Source organism: Prunus mume, linkage group LG4, assembly GCF_029339155.1.
Source record: "Prunus mume cultivar Tortuosa linkage group LG4, ASM2933915v1, whole genome shotgun sequence".
Taxonomy (NCBI): domain Eukaryota; kingdom Viridiplantae; phylum Streptophyta; class Magnoliopsida; order Rosales; family Rosaceae; genus Prunus; species Prunus mume.
Window position 1 is genome coordinate 22,584,051 of NC_142701.1, and position 13,206 is coordinate 22,597,256.

General features: G+C 34.3%; 2 protein-coding genes across 3 annotated transcripts; one reads left to right on the forward strand and one right to left on the reverse strand.

The window, feature by feature from the left end:
• Nucleotides 1-142: 142 nt before the first annotated feature.
• On the reverse strand, nt 143-5,839 carry LOC103329396 (syntaxin-132-like). Of its 2 annotated transcripts, none has more exons than XM_089049967.1 (13): nt 5,571-5,839; nt 4,662-4,772; nt 4,320-4,376; nt 3,850-3,898; nt 3,482-3,570; nt 3,311-3,384; nt 3,170-3,212; nt 3,023-3,083; nt 2,874-2,899; nt 2,712-2,789; nt 2,519-2,599; nt 2,374-2,439; nt 143-544 (listed from the first exon to the last, which is right to left on the reverse strand). In XM_089049967.1, the coding sequence occupies exons 1-13, from the start codon at nt 5,586-5,588 to the stop codon at nt 383-385; spliced, it is 915 nt and encodes a 304-aa protein (XP_088906093.1). In that variant the 5' UTR covers nt 5,589-5,839; the 3' UTR covers nt 143-382. The 2 variants fall into 2 exon arrangements, with proteins under 2 accessions (XP_088906093.1, XP_008230082.1); XM_008231860.2 differs by lacking the exon at nt 143-544 and adding an exon at nt 1,766-2,258 and having other exon boundaries at nt 5,571-5,824.
• Nucleotides 5,840-6,784: 945 nt separating this feature from the next.
• Nucleotides 6,785-7,486, forward strand: LOC103329447 (late embryogenesis abundant protein At1g64065-like). Its single transcript, XM_008231922.2, has one exon. The coding sequence runs from the start codon at nt 6,867-6,869 to the stop codon at nt 7,440-7,442; it is 576 nt and encodes a 191-aa protein (XP_008230144.2). The 5' UTR covers nt 6,785-6,866; the 3' UTR covers nt 7,443-7,486.
• Nucleotides 7,487-13,206: the final 5,720 nt, after the last annotated feature.

Here is a 13,206-nt window from a genome sequence, read left to right on the forward strand (position 1 = left end):
TTTTCTATCTGACATGAATAAAATTCAGAACTTACCAAAAGAGTAAGCAGCTCATTATTGAACACCAACTCTGCATTTGCTAATCCTGCCTGAATTCCTGAAATCAGTTATGCAATTCTTTGCTGTTTTGAAGTCTCAAACAAGAAGAAAATTATGATGATGGGCTAAAACGTGGGAATCAAAACATGTCATGCCAGCCAATACACCATCTGGCATTGTTTCTGAATAATTGTGTCTTTACAGAACCAATTCCTCTTCCCCTCCCCACCAAAAGAAAAAAGAATAAAAAATTACAGAGAAAAAGATGCACCTTGTAATTATTGAGTAAAGATAGGCTGAGTATCTGTGATGAAAGGAAGATTGCCAACCTTGCACTGCTTTATCACTTTTTCCATGGCTTCAGAACGGAGAGCACAATGATGAGTGCAATAATCAAGACCAAGATTATGGAAATCATCATGCATTTCCTTGACTTCTTTTGCAAGCTCTTTGCAGTTTGTAGAGCATCTGTCCCTGATTGTACATGGTCCACTGCATTTGTCACCTGTGGACCAAAGACAAATAATACAATTTACTCAATGAGTTTTTTTTCAAATTGCACCAGAGTAAAGTTAGACCTGTTTGATTTTATGAGAGGCAATGTAAGCATGCATTAACAAGATTGCATTGGATCAGACCAAAAACAAAAAACAAAAAACAAAAATGCATTGGGCCAATGTCTGTTTTAAGTTGATCCAAAGGAGGGGCATTTCTTATGTCCTCAACCCAAAACAAGCCCTATTGGTAAATAAGCCCAAAACAACCCAACCCAATATATCATCAAATTCCAAAATCAACCTCATCCCATAAGTGGAGAACAAAACCTAAGATGTACCCTATAAGAGGGATATAATTAATCTCCAAAACCCACCAAATATCATAAATGAAGAAGAAAACATACAATCGATCTAATTTGTAATTTAGTTGTAAAGAGGGGTTTCAGTTAAAAAAAAGATAAATATATATTAGCATACATGTTAAACTATCAATGCATATTAAATATTGTAACCTTAGTTTGAAATCTAACCACCCTAAAAACCTCTTAACACCATATGGACAGCCACTGCAGGGTTGAATTGGATTGGTTATCTTTATAATGGGAAGAAAGGCAAATGAAGGACAATAACTGTTGGGTTAGAGGTATAATAGCCAAGGCTTAGGTTAATTATCGCACATTATATGCAACTTCTCTCTCACAAAAGCGTTACATATAACCGGCTCATACAAAAATTCAAACGTTAAAAGATGTCACTAGGTTGAACCTGGTTTAGGTGGAATGGATTTGTTAGCAGTTTTGGAAGTAGCGGAACCTAGGGTTGGAGCAGCCCATTTTCATTATCTTCGTTACCTCCAGAAGAAAAGGCAGGCCATTTTTGTCAAAAGACTACACAAGGTTAAGCGGATACATCCAGCCTGCAGGACGTTTAGCCTCCTTGAAAAATAATCATATATAAAAAGAATTTTTGATTTTGATTCATGAAAATTATGAAATAGAAAGTGGCGAATTGGCATATGATAACACACTGATGTATGAGACAAAAAGTTAATATAATATAATTGCGTGTAAATTTTAATAAGTCTTTTAAACACGATGAAAATTTTGATTTAAAAACAAAACAAAGCAAAAACATGTTTATAAATTCCATATGGTTGTTGCTAATAAGAATAATATTTAGATAAAATTAAATATTAACATAATCCATCCTTTTTTATATGTTAGGAGAATTTTATACATTGACACATTTTTTATTAGACATGACTCTTGTCCATGCATTTGAAAGCAATCCCTTTGATGAGGACAACCTTACAATCGTTTTCAATTCGTAGTATGAAATGCACACCACCATGAATAAACCAAGCTTCTAAAGAATACACACAAAATAAAACATTTAAAAGCCAGAAGAGAAGAAGAAAGCAACATAAAAACCGAAAACCAAAAATCAACAGAAAAAATCACAACTAAACAAGTAAGACACTCAGTCCTCACAGAGGTGAAACTGAAAATAATAACCCATCTATATTACATGGTGAAGAGACAGGGGCAGACCAAGCACCTAGCCACTTTTCCATGGTTTGAGGACACTGACAACTATAATAGCTACTATTATTAAGAGAATAATGATGGCAATGCACATCCATTTTCGGGAGTTCTTCTGGAGTTTCTTTGCTTTTTGAAGTGCAGTGTTCCCAGATTGAACATGATCAACTGCATTCGTAACCTGGACAAGATTCCGATCAACACATAACGCAAAGCAATACACAATTACACATGCAGCGCAGACATATATATGCACTTGTGAATGCATGTCTAAGGATGCAAAGTTAGAAGTAAACCTGAGTTTCAATGTTGTCTAAAATCTCTCCTTGAGCCTCAACCAAGACTGCCATATCAAGGTAGATCTGAAAATTTAATAAAAAATCGTATTAGAGAAGGTTAGTTTCGGTGGATGGGCCAAACCTCATGGTATAACACACATACCTGATGCAAGTCAAGAAGCTTTTTCTCAATTTCTTTTACAGTGTCATGCCTCTCCTGAATTTCTTCCACAGTATTTAGCACCTGGAATCAGAGTACCATATTTAATTCTCATAGTTTCAGGCTAAACTTTCCCAAGTGGAAAACAAGGGGAAACTTAGAATTATTTGAATAAGAAGAATCAAAAGGAATCTACCTGTCCTCTTCCCATTTCTTGAACTGCCTTTTGGAATATTTGCTCACTATTTCCAGTTTCTATCAGGTTGTCAATTGTCTAACACAGTCAACAAATTTGGCAAATTAGAACACTCTCAAAGGAAATTGGACATAAAATTCTAAAATCAGGAATTGGGCTCACCTCCTCATCTGGTCTGGTTCCCGTAACTGCAAGTGCAATGTGTAAAGATATGATCATTCATCAAAAAATATGATGATAGAATTATAACACCATCTTCTTAATATGTAACTTTTATACTCTAATTGCTTGTCTTGAAGAGGCATTCAAACCTGTAATGACTCTTCTCTCCACAACCTCACGATATTCATCTTGGATTCGTTGTCTGAGGGTCTGGAATATAATACATTGGTGAGAAGAAAAGAGTCGAGGAAAATGAGTAAAAGAGTAACAAACAGAATGTGTAGATATACATATACCTGAAACTCAATCATTATCTCCCTAAACTTTTTTGTCAAGGAACTGCCAAACAGAAAGTAGTTTACAAATAAAATCATTTATGATTAGCCTATAGGGAGTTAAGTACTCTAAAATATAATATATAAGCACTCTAAACAAACTTTGTCATGTTCATTCTTGATCTGTCAACGCCTGTTCCCTTCTCACATCCAGGCTTTTGTCGGTTGGCTAAGTTCTGGAGAAAGGACAAGGGAAGTCATTAGATAGCTAGAAAACAGCTAACTAATATTAAACAAAGCTGGTAGATTGAGGAAGAATTGTTAAAGTATTACATCTTTGCTTATTGCTTCTAGTTTTGTTTTGACACCACGTGCAATCTTTCCCACTTCATCAATATCTTTTTCCATCCGCTTTTTAATTGCTGAAAGAAGGATAATGGTGTAAGAGTATTGCAGACAGAACAGAGATAAACAACATCAGTATAATGCACCGTAAACAGTTAGCAAGAATTTTCCCCACGTTCCAAGTAGTCGGCCAAGTCTGCTTAAAATTGCTCCCAACAGAAAACCAAAACAAGTTCCTAGCTAAAGTGATCCACGCTCTGCTACGTGCTGATTCACAGTTAACTTTTTGTAGAACAATAGTATTGATGAAATTGCATTTTTAGGTGCAAGCTTTTCAAAACTATGGGTGCTTATACCTTTCATGGCAGATGCTTTTGTAACAGACTTCGACTCCTCATTTGCATCCTATAAATAAAAAAATCCAAAGTAAGTTTCTAGTTGCTGCCTTATACACACACAGTTGAAATTCAAATGTCAAAATGAATCCTAGCACAAGCCCAACAACATTACTTAGTCTTGACCATATTGCCAACTATGTTCATAGTACAAAGTGTTAGGCAATTGATAAACAACGTGTCTGTCAAATATGAGTGGTGCAGATGTGAATGTTCTTTTATTGAATAAGTGAATGGATTTGTTAAGAAAGCAAAATTATCATTGAAGAACACTGTAACTGTACAAGAGGTCAGAGGTTTCAACATAAGCACCACAATCAAATACAAGATAGCTATATCAATACAGAACCAAAGCCAATGAAACTTAGATAAATCAGACCCCAATTCCAAGATTTAAAAAGATTAGAAGCTTATAATACAAACTAACGTACCTTAAGTTTTTTTAGAAGTCCAGAGAGCTTATCCACCTGTTTCTCAACCTCTTGTATCTAAATTACAAAACAAAAAACAAAAAGAGGAAAAAGTAACTTGAGGAAGTGTTGACGGAAAAAGAATAGAAAGCAAATCTTAACCACATAAACCAATAGTAAAGAGTTTAAGAAGAAAACATAATACATGCGTTTCATTAGGGATTTCTTTCTTCCTGCATTACTTAATTTCTATTACATCTTAAGAAAAAATTCACACAAATCCCAAATAAACTAAACGGTTTCGACTTCCAGTTTACGTATATGTAGTCTGCAACCAAATAAAACTTTGTGGATAGGAAAGACCTGCTTATTGAAAGCATCCATTCCTGTGTCAAAACTGCTAGGAACTGGCCTTCCCATTTCGATATCATTTGTTCCGGAAGGCTGGGCTCTTGCATCACCAACAAATGAATCCTAATGCAGAGCACAATTACACAAAATAAGCACTGATTACAACACGCTGAAAGAAAGAAAACACAAACTATCTTTTCACGAAAACCAAATTTTCAAAGGATGATGCAAAAAAAACACTTACAAATTAACCAACCTGTTGAACGCAAATTCAATTCAATTTGTTTAAAAAGTTTTGGGTGAACAAGGTTTACTAATGAGAAAATATATGATTCCAATCGTACCATCATTGTTAAACAAAAGCAATAACTATAACTATAAAGCCTTTTATGACAGAATCAGCAGAGTCTCTGGTCAGTTGCTAAGAAAACTCTGAAAAACAAATTCATACATCAAAGACTTTTGACTTCCAGATGCCGTTGGAAAAAATGCATCACTAAAACTGAGAACTCTGTTCTTGTCTTGAAAAGAACAGTATGTCCCCTTTAAGTCAGTCATCTCATCAACTAAAGGGCAAAGTTAATATCAGTGAAAACTCAACTTTGAATGATCTGAGATTCCTCTAATATAAGATTCATCTTAAATTACAGGTGGGTAATATCCCAAAGTTTAGAATTTACATGAAAATGACAGATAAAATTTGCCAGGCAGTCAAAAGCCAATCACCAGTAAAAGGGTACCAATCCAAACCAAACTGCACCAACCTAGTTCTTAAGCAAAGCCAATAAACCCAAATTCAAATACCGAATTCAGAACATTTAAATCTTACTGACGAAATCCAATTGTCATCCAAGACAGTGCAAACTAACTGTTACTGCAAAATAGTACCTGTTCATGAATTTAATTAAAAAACCAAATTACCGTAAGCAGGTCGTTCATCTTGAACAAAATCAAAAGGCCTCAGAGAAAGAGCGCGCGCGAGAGAGAGTAAAGTTGGGAGATTGTGGAAGAAAGAGAGCTAGAAGAGTGACGCGGTCGTTGGCTTTGTTCGTTGGCCGGCGATATATCGAATAATAGAAGAGCCAATTGACAGACAGACAGAAAGACAGGCAGGCAACCCACACGCTCACACAAAGGGCGTTAAGTACGAATTTCAACAGTAACTTTACCAAATTTTTTACGTTGTTAATGTATACAACGAGGTTCGGCTTCCTGTCTGACAGTTTGTGTTTGCCAATGTTTAATGTTTTCATTTTTATTGCAAGCCAATGTTTGATGTTTGTGAGCTTATGCAAGATGTGATTAGGCAAATTAGTTAATATAGTGTATCTGTCTTCTTACATTCGAGTTCGACTATCTCTTCGTATATATATTTTTACCTCTTTGAACATTAAAATAATTTAATATACTCCTTTATGAAAATTTGGCTTTCGCCACCTAAGAAGTTGGTTCCGCAAGTTTAAGAAAAAAAGGGAAGCTATTTTTAATGTCTTTTCTAGTCAACAAATTGTATTCCAATTAGCTTAATTGGTGCAGTCTATTGCTCGCACATGTAGGAGAGTTGCCCTTTACTAAATTATTCAAACTTATTTGTAACTAGTGTGTGTGAGAAATCTCCCTCCCATTTGTAGTTTTAATAAACTATAGTTTGTATTTATGAAAATAAATAAATAAATAAAAAAGCAATAGCAGCCCAAAAGAACATAAAAACCAGAACATTTATCTGGGCCTAGAGAGCCCAATTCCAAGCCGGTATCTCATGCACCTACTCACAAGCAACTTTCCTCTTGGATCATCTTTGGGCTTAATAGATATAAGCCTAGCCCAATTCATACCAAATGTTCTTTTATAATATTTTCTTGTATCATACGAAGTGGATGTCAAGCATTGAACTCTTGGACGTCCCTAGGAAGACTTCAATTTATAGGTCTACTGTCCTGCGTTTAAGTTTGGATTGAAAAGCTTATCTCTTGTCATAGTCTAAAATGAACCCCCACATTTAGCATTCAACTTCCATTTCTTATAGAAAGAAACAAAATCCAAGAATTAAATAAGAACATTAACACAACCTTGTATATTCTTACCTCCTATATATGATCTTCATCAATATGAACTTAATTACTTCAATCACCAACCATTCCTGCTAATCACCTACCATTGCTGCTAATTAGGCCTGTTATCAAGCCTTCTGAGCCTCAATTTTCTCAGAAATCCAGCATGCCGACCGGCAAAACCCCTCGCAGAGGCCTTAAAATCTGCTGTGGTATAACAGCAATTTTCCTAGTTTTTGTTGTCATTGTCCTCACAACATTATCACTCACCCTTTTGAAGCTTAAAGATCCCAAAATCAATGCCAAGCCGGTTGGCCTTGAGAACATTCAGTTTTCTCTGTTCCCAAATGTGACACTAAATGTCACACTAGGCATGCTTATTACAATAGAAAATAGGAACTATGGAAGCTTCAAGTACAAGAATTCCACGGCTTATGTTCATTATCGAAACAGCGTCGTAGCAGAAGTTCCAATTGAAGGAGAACTTGTGCCTGCAAGAGGCAAGATCAACACGACCACCTCTGTGGATCTCGAGGCAGAGACCATAATATCAAATCCCAATTTCATGGCAGATGTCACTAGTGGGAGCTTGAACATGACCTCAACTGCTAGTTTACATGGGAAAGTGAGTTTGCTCAAGATCTTCAAGTTCCCCGCGACGGCTTTCAGCATGTGTGACATCTCGTTTTTCATCCTAACTAAGAGTATTGATTCTAAATGTACGTCCAAAATCAAGTTATAAATGTTTACTGGCATTTATCATTCAAATGAACCCAGTTGCTCATCTACCATTGTAAAGTACTTTCCAGTATGAATTAATGATGTGGTAAATTAGACTCAAAAGCTTTCTTCTGTGGTAAAAAAACAGAACCCAAGATTCACAAATTGCAGCCTTTAGAGCATTTGTGTTTGTTCAAGTAAATTATAAGAGAGTTGCGGCTGTCAAAAGTTTTGAGTGCACATATGCTAATTTCAACAAAGAAAAAGTTTGATTGGGGAAAAGAAGATTTGCATTAGGCAAAGCCTGATATTCCGTAATCAAAGTGGATAAATTAAAGCCTGGTGATAAAACATGCATGAACTTCACCTTCTTCACTGAACTATGCAACAAATCCATCTCAATCCTCCACTGCCTCCTCCAACTTTTGTCACCCACTTTAGGACTTCAAAGAGTACCCTAAAGTTAGTACCTAGGAATTGGGAGGAAAGATAACTCAGTGAGATTAGTTGGACGTGGACAAATAAAGACAAAGACATCAAGAGAAAAACGCAAAAAGAAACAAATGATACGTCAGACCATCCAGCGTTATGGGCTTTTTTGGCATTAAAAGCGTGCATATATAATGTAATAATCTTCCTCTCATTCACAAGAACAGCACATATCATCTTAATGTTAGGTAGCATCCAATTTTTTCTTGTGTCTGACGCACTATGTTAGATTCTAACAACGGATACAATGAATCTTTTATTTTTCTATTAAAACCGGTATAAAAATAATCATTTCCAAACTCTATTCCATGCTTTTTTTTTCTTTGCACCTGTATCAAGAAAATAACCATAACGAGAATGTTATAGTTGTTGACTAACGACATACATGTATCAAAATATTGAAATGTTTCTGAGGTGGAAGAACCACACCTGTGACTACATTGCTCTTCATTCACACGTCACAAGCACAAATAATTTTATTTAGGGCTTAACTGAGTGGAAAATGAAGTGAATGTAGACTAAATTTTACGCTTATATTCCTTGCAGGCGGCCTAAGATTTTCTCTTTCTCTCTCTTCCCCTCTCTCTCTGTCCTTTATTTATACACAAACACAAATAGGAGTTTTATTTTATATATGGTTGCAAAGATACGAAAATAGATAATCAGATTATATGCTCAGCTTAAAGTTTAGTTTAATGCAGAGAATATAGTGCCGGCAAAGGAGAAACTTTGCTTGCTTACTATCCAATGTTTGGCTTGCTAGAAAAGCAAGAACATTCACGGGACAATTTTAAGGTTGCAGGATTTTCATGCTCGTGTTGAGCAAACCAAATGTGTCCAAAGTCTCAAATTCTTCTTTTTCTATTTTTAATTTTTTGTTTGTTCACGGGACCTAAATGGCCATCATTATTTTGTCATCACGGGGTATGTTATGTGTTACCATATTAGATATAATTTGGAATATCATTTTCGTTTTAAAGTCAACGCAAAACTGAAATACAAGTAACATTTTGGTGAATGAATATATTTATATGGACCAAATGTGAGGAAGCTAAGAGCATCTCTAGCTGAGTTGTTATATTATGATCTTTAGTTATTTTGGCTAGAATGAGGGCAAAATGCAGCTCCAACAAACTTGCTATCTAACTCTCTATTTTAGAGAACTCCCTATTTGAGTTTGGTGGCTCTCTATGTTTAGAGCACTTCCAACGACAAGGCTTGCTCATGCAAAATGCCCCCTGGCCTCTCAAAACCCATCCTAGGGTGCAATCCAGCCTTGGTAGGAGATAGGCCCTTTCAAGCCCAAGGGCAAGACTTGCATGGATTGCTGCTTGGGCAAGTTGACCTCATGCCGATGTCAGTGTGACGTCAATAGCCAATTTAAATACAAAAAAAAAATATTTGAAAAAAACCAATAATTTTTTAAATATTTTGTTTATATAAATACCTATCAATGTTCTTCACTTCACACACCAAAACTCCATACAAATTCTCCTCCTCATATCTCAAGTGAATAGTGTTTGTCCTTGGATTGCCATGGCAATGGGAGGAAATGCATCAAAAAATTTGCTATGGCAGACACTATTCACATGAATAATAACTATCGTTGCCTCCCCTTACCTTTTGCCATGGAAAATGGGGGAAGTGCTCTTAGAGAGATGAGGAGAGAGAAATTGAGGGTTCTCCATTTCTTCATTTTCTCTCTCCCTAAGTCCACAACCCTTTCTCACCTTTTATTTTTTTAATGAACTTTTAATTTAGTTGGAGGAGAGAGAAATAATAAAATATTAGAGATTAGCCAAAATAGAGAACATTGTTGGAGGAAATATTTTTTTAAGTAGTTTGCTATAATAGCTTTCTAGTCATTTTAGTTAAAATTTGGCTAAAATTTAAAGACAGTCTTGGAGATGCTCCAAGGCATGGTCACGGCCACATGTCTAATTCAAATTGGCCTTCAATTCAATCAATGATCATTTACTCCATCACGGGGTGGTCCCTGTATTTTCTTTAGTTATTTTTTTAAAATAATTTAACCTTTCTTAATAATAGATTTGTTTGCTTATTGCCAATGAATCTAGTTCGTAGAAAATGACATTCATTTGTAGATGCGTAGTCTTAGGTTTAAACCTCATGGCATTAGTAATGAATTTTTAATAAAGTGGCACGATTAAAATAAAAATCAAACATATCAAAACAGAGAAAAATCAAGTAGAGAATCCGGATCTGTATGAGAAATCTCCTCTCTCCCTTCTTAATTTTGGAAAAAAATGAAGATTTGTTTGTTTATTTATTTTTGCAACAGATAGATTTGTTGTTCTTCTTCTTTTTATGGTATTGACCTGTCAAGCAGACAATTGCCATTCCCGAAAATCACGCGCAGTATATGGAAGGAGTGAGTAACCATCTCAGGCAGTACTACATGAAGGTCCAATTATTTATGTCGGCCGGTCTCAATCATACAAAATCAGAAAATCTTCTTCTTCCATTTTTTTCTTCTAAGGTACTTCCAGAACTTAAAGAGTAAGATTGTTCTTCCATACACACACTGTGGATAGGACAATTTGATTAAGTTACTGACCCCAGATTCAAAGAAATAAAAATGGCAAAAAAATAGTTACTCAGATATTTTCAGATCATAACACTTTGGTAACATATCTAAAAAAATCATATATAATGAGGAGCCACTAAATCATTACTAGGAAAATATTATTTATTCATTTTTTTTGTTGGAAAATATTCCAAATTCAAAGCTATGCTCATATATATACAATCTCTCTCAAATAATTTTATTTGAGGGATACCCTTTATGGTCCCTTAGGAATTTTTTTTTCAATGATCCAAACAATCTATTTTTAAAGTCTACATTCATAGATCATCCTTGCAAAAAACTAGAAAAATCAGAAAGCATATCGACATCCAATTGTGTTCTACAAAATCAATGAACATGGTACTTCAAGAAAGTACTAAATTTCAGTCTATCACTTGAATTCGATATCATTTGACCACTCAATTAGAGATAATCTTTGAATAATTATCTAAAAAATAGATGGTTTGGAAAATATTATTTATTCATTTTATTTTTGTTGGAAAATATTCCAAATTCAAAGCTATGCTCATATATATACAATCTCTCTCAAATAATTTTATTTGAGGGATACCCTTTATGGTCCCTTAGGAATTTTTTTTTTCAATGATCCAAACAATCTATTTTTAAAGTCTACATTCATAGATCATCATTGCAAAAAATTAGACAAATCAGAAAGAATATCGACATCCAATTGTGTTCTACAAAATCAATGAACATGGTGCTTCAAGAAAGTACTAAAATTTCAATAACTCAATTGAGTGGTCAAATGATATCGAATTCAAGTGATTTTTTTTATTTTTTTATTTTTTTGTAGAGATGATCTTTGAATAATTATCTAAAAAATAGATGGTTTGGATTAGTGAAATATAATGTGGAGATAAGCAATGGCGGAGCCAAGATTTCACATTACTAGGGGCCCTTCATAAAATAAAACATGTCTTCTCTTCATAATTATTATGAATTTCATATTTTAAATTGGTTAAATACTAATTTTATCATCTAATAAAGACTTAAATAATTTATATTACAACATAGAAAAAAAAAATTGTTCATAAACCGCAATATTAAGGTACCCAACTCATACATAAAAAATGAGGAAAATAAAAGAGGAAGAGGAAGAGAAAGAAAGGTTAAACTTTAGGAGTTTTTAGTGCAAATATCATAAACTAACCTAAATATTTAAAGAAAATGAGTAGAAGGGAGATCAAGAAATTTTATGGTTAATTTGTGGACAAAAAGAACCTAATGTATTATTTTATTTTAGAGCAAATATCCTAAAACTAATCTAATATATTATAATATTATATATCATATATAATATACAAATAGAACATGTAAAAATAGAGTGGGGCCCATGCTGACTCCGCCCTTACCTACAAGAGTGTCCCCCAAATAAGTTTATATGAATGATCCATCAATGGAAACTCTAGCCCCATCAAAATTATTTTTTTTTTAAAAACTTGTAACTATAACGTCAAATTATTGTTATAGAGAATTCACATATTAAGCCCAGAAATTCAAAAACATCAATAACCATTAAGACGAAAACTGATGAGCATGACATGACCGCAATGAGTATTACCATGAGGGCACACAGAAACCCAGTTGAACTACACTTCGCTAATGGAAACTGCGTCTATAATCAGGCAAGCACTCCAATCCATTCTTTTTTTGAAAAAAGTGAAAATTGCTATTCCAAATTAAAGCAGTGCCGAAAGAAAAAAAAAAGTCTTCTAGAACACATGCATGCTTTGTTTTTATTCCTCGTGACGTTGCTGCATGTTTTAGTTAACTGACTTAGACCTTTGATCTACCACCCCCACAAGTTGAAATCGCATTATTATTAGTGGTCACTAACTATGTGATTGGCCACCTAACTTTGATTTGCATGCTAATGAATTTGAAGGCAAAATTGAACACATAACCGAAAAGATTAAGATAATTGTCTATTCGATTAGACGCTAGCTCTGATGTTTATCCTGAAAATTAAACTCAATATAAACTAATGGGCATTATTATTGGTCCAGATTTTTAGTGTGCTCTCAAGTGATCATAGATTCAAGCATCCGTGTATATAAGTTTTCATCTTTCATTTCTAACTTCGACAACAACAACAAAAAACCCCAGAAATGAAAATATATAGAGGGTTTCAAAAATCCATAATTATTGACTTGTCTCTAACCTAATCCAACTATCCACGAATAGCAAACCTTTTTTCTTTGGTCCTTCGTGAGTAAACAACTAACAACCTAAGCACTCTTTCATAAACATTAATTTACACAATATTATATGCAAAATTATCACAGCCGAATGGAGTCCACAACTAATTATAGATAATATATAAAGAGATAGTTGTGAAATATATATAAATTACGTATAATTTCATACAATGGTGGGCCGTATGCTTCCAAGGAGCACTGCTCATTATCCACAACCCTCTTCATTTGGTGCATATTTTTCAAGAATTTCTTCACGTATTGGTGACGAATCAAAGACTTAACATTTACTTCATTTGGGTCTTCGTTGCCACTTCGTTTTCCCTCAATTCGGCGCTTCAATATATAATTTGTCATATACGGTGTTCCATTGCCATCATGATCAAATAAAATTCCAATCAAAGTACTCGAGATCAATTTTCCTTTTTCCTCTAATATTCAAACTACACAATATATCATCATGTGGGAACTTGTAGAGCATTTGACAATACCTC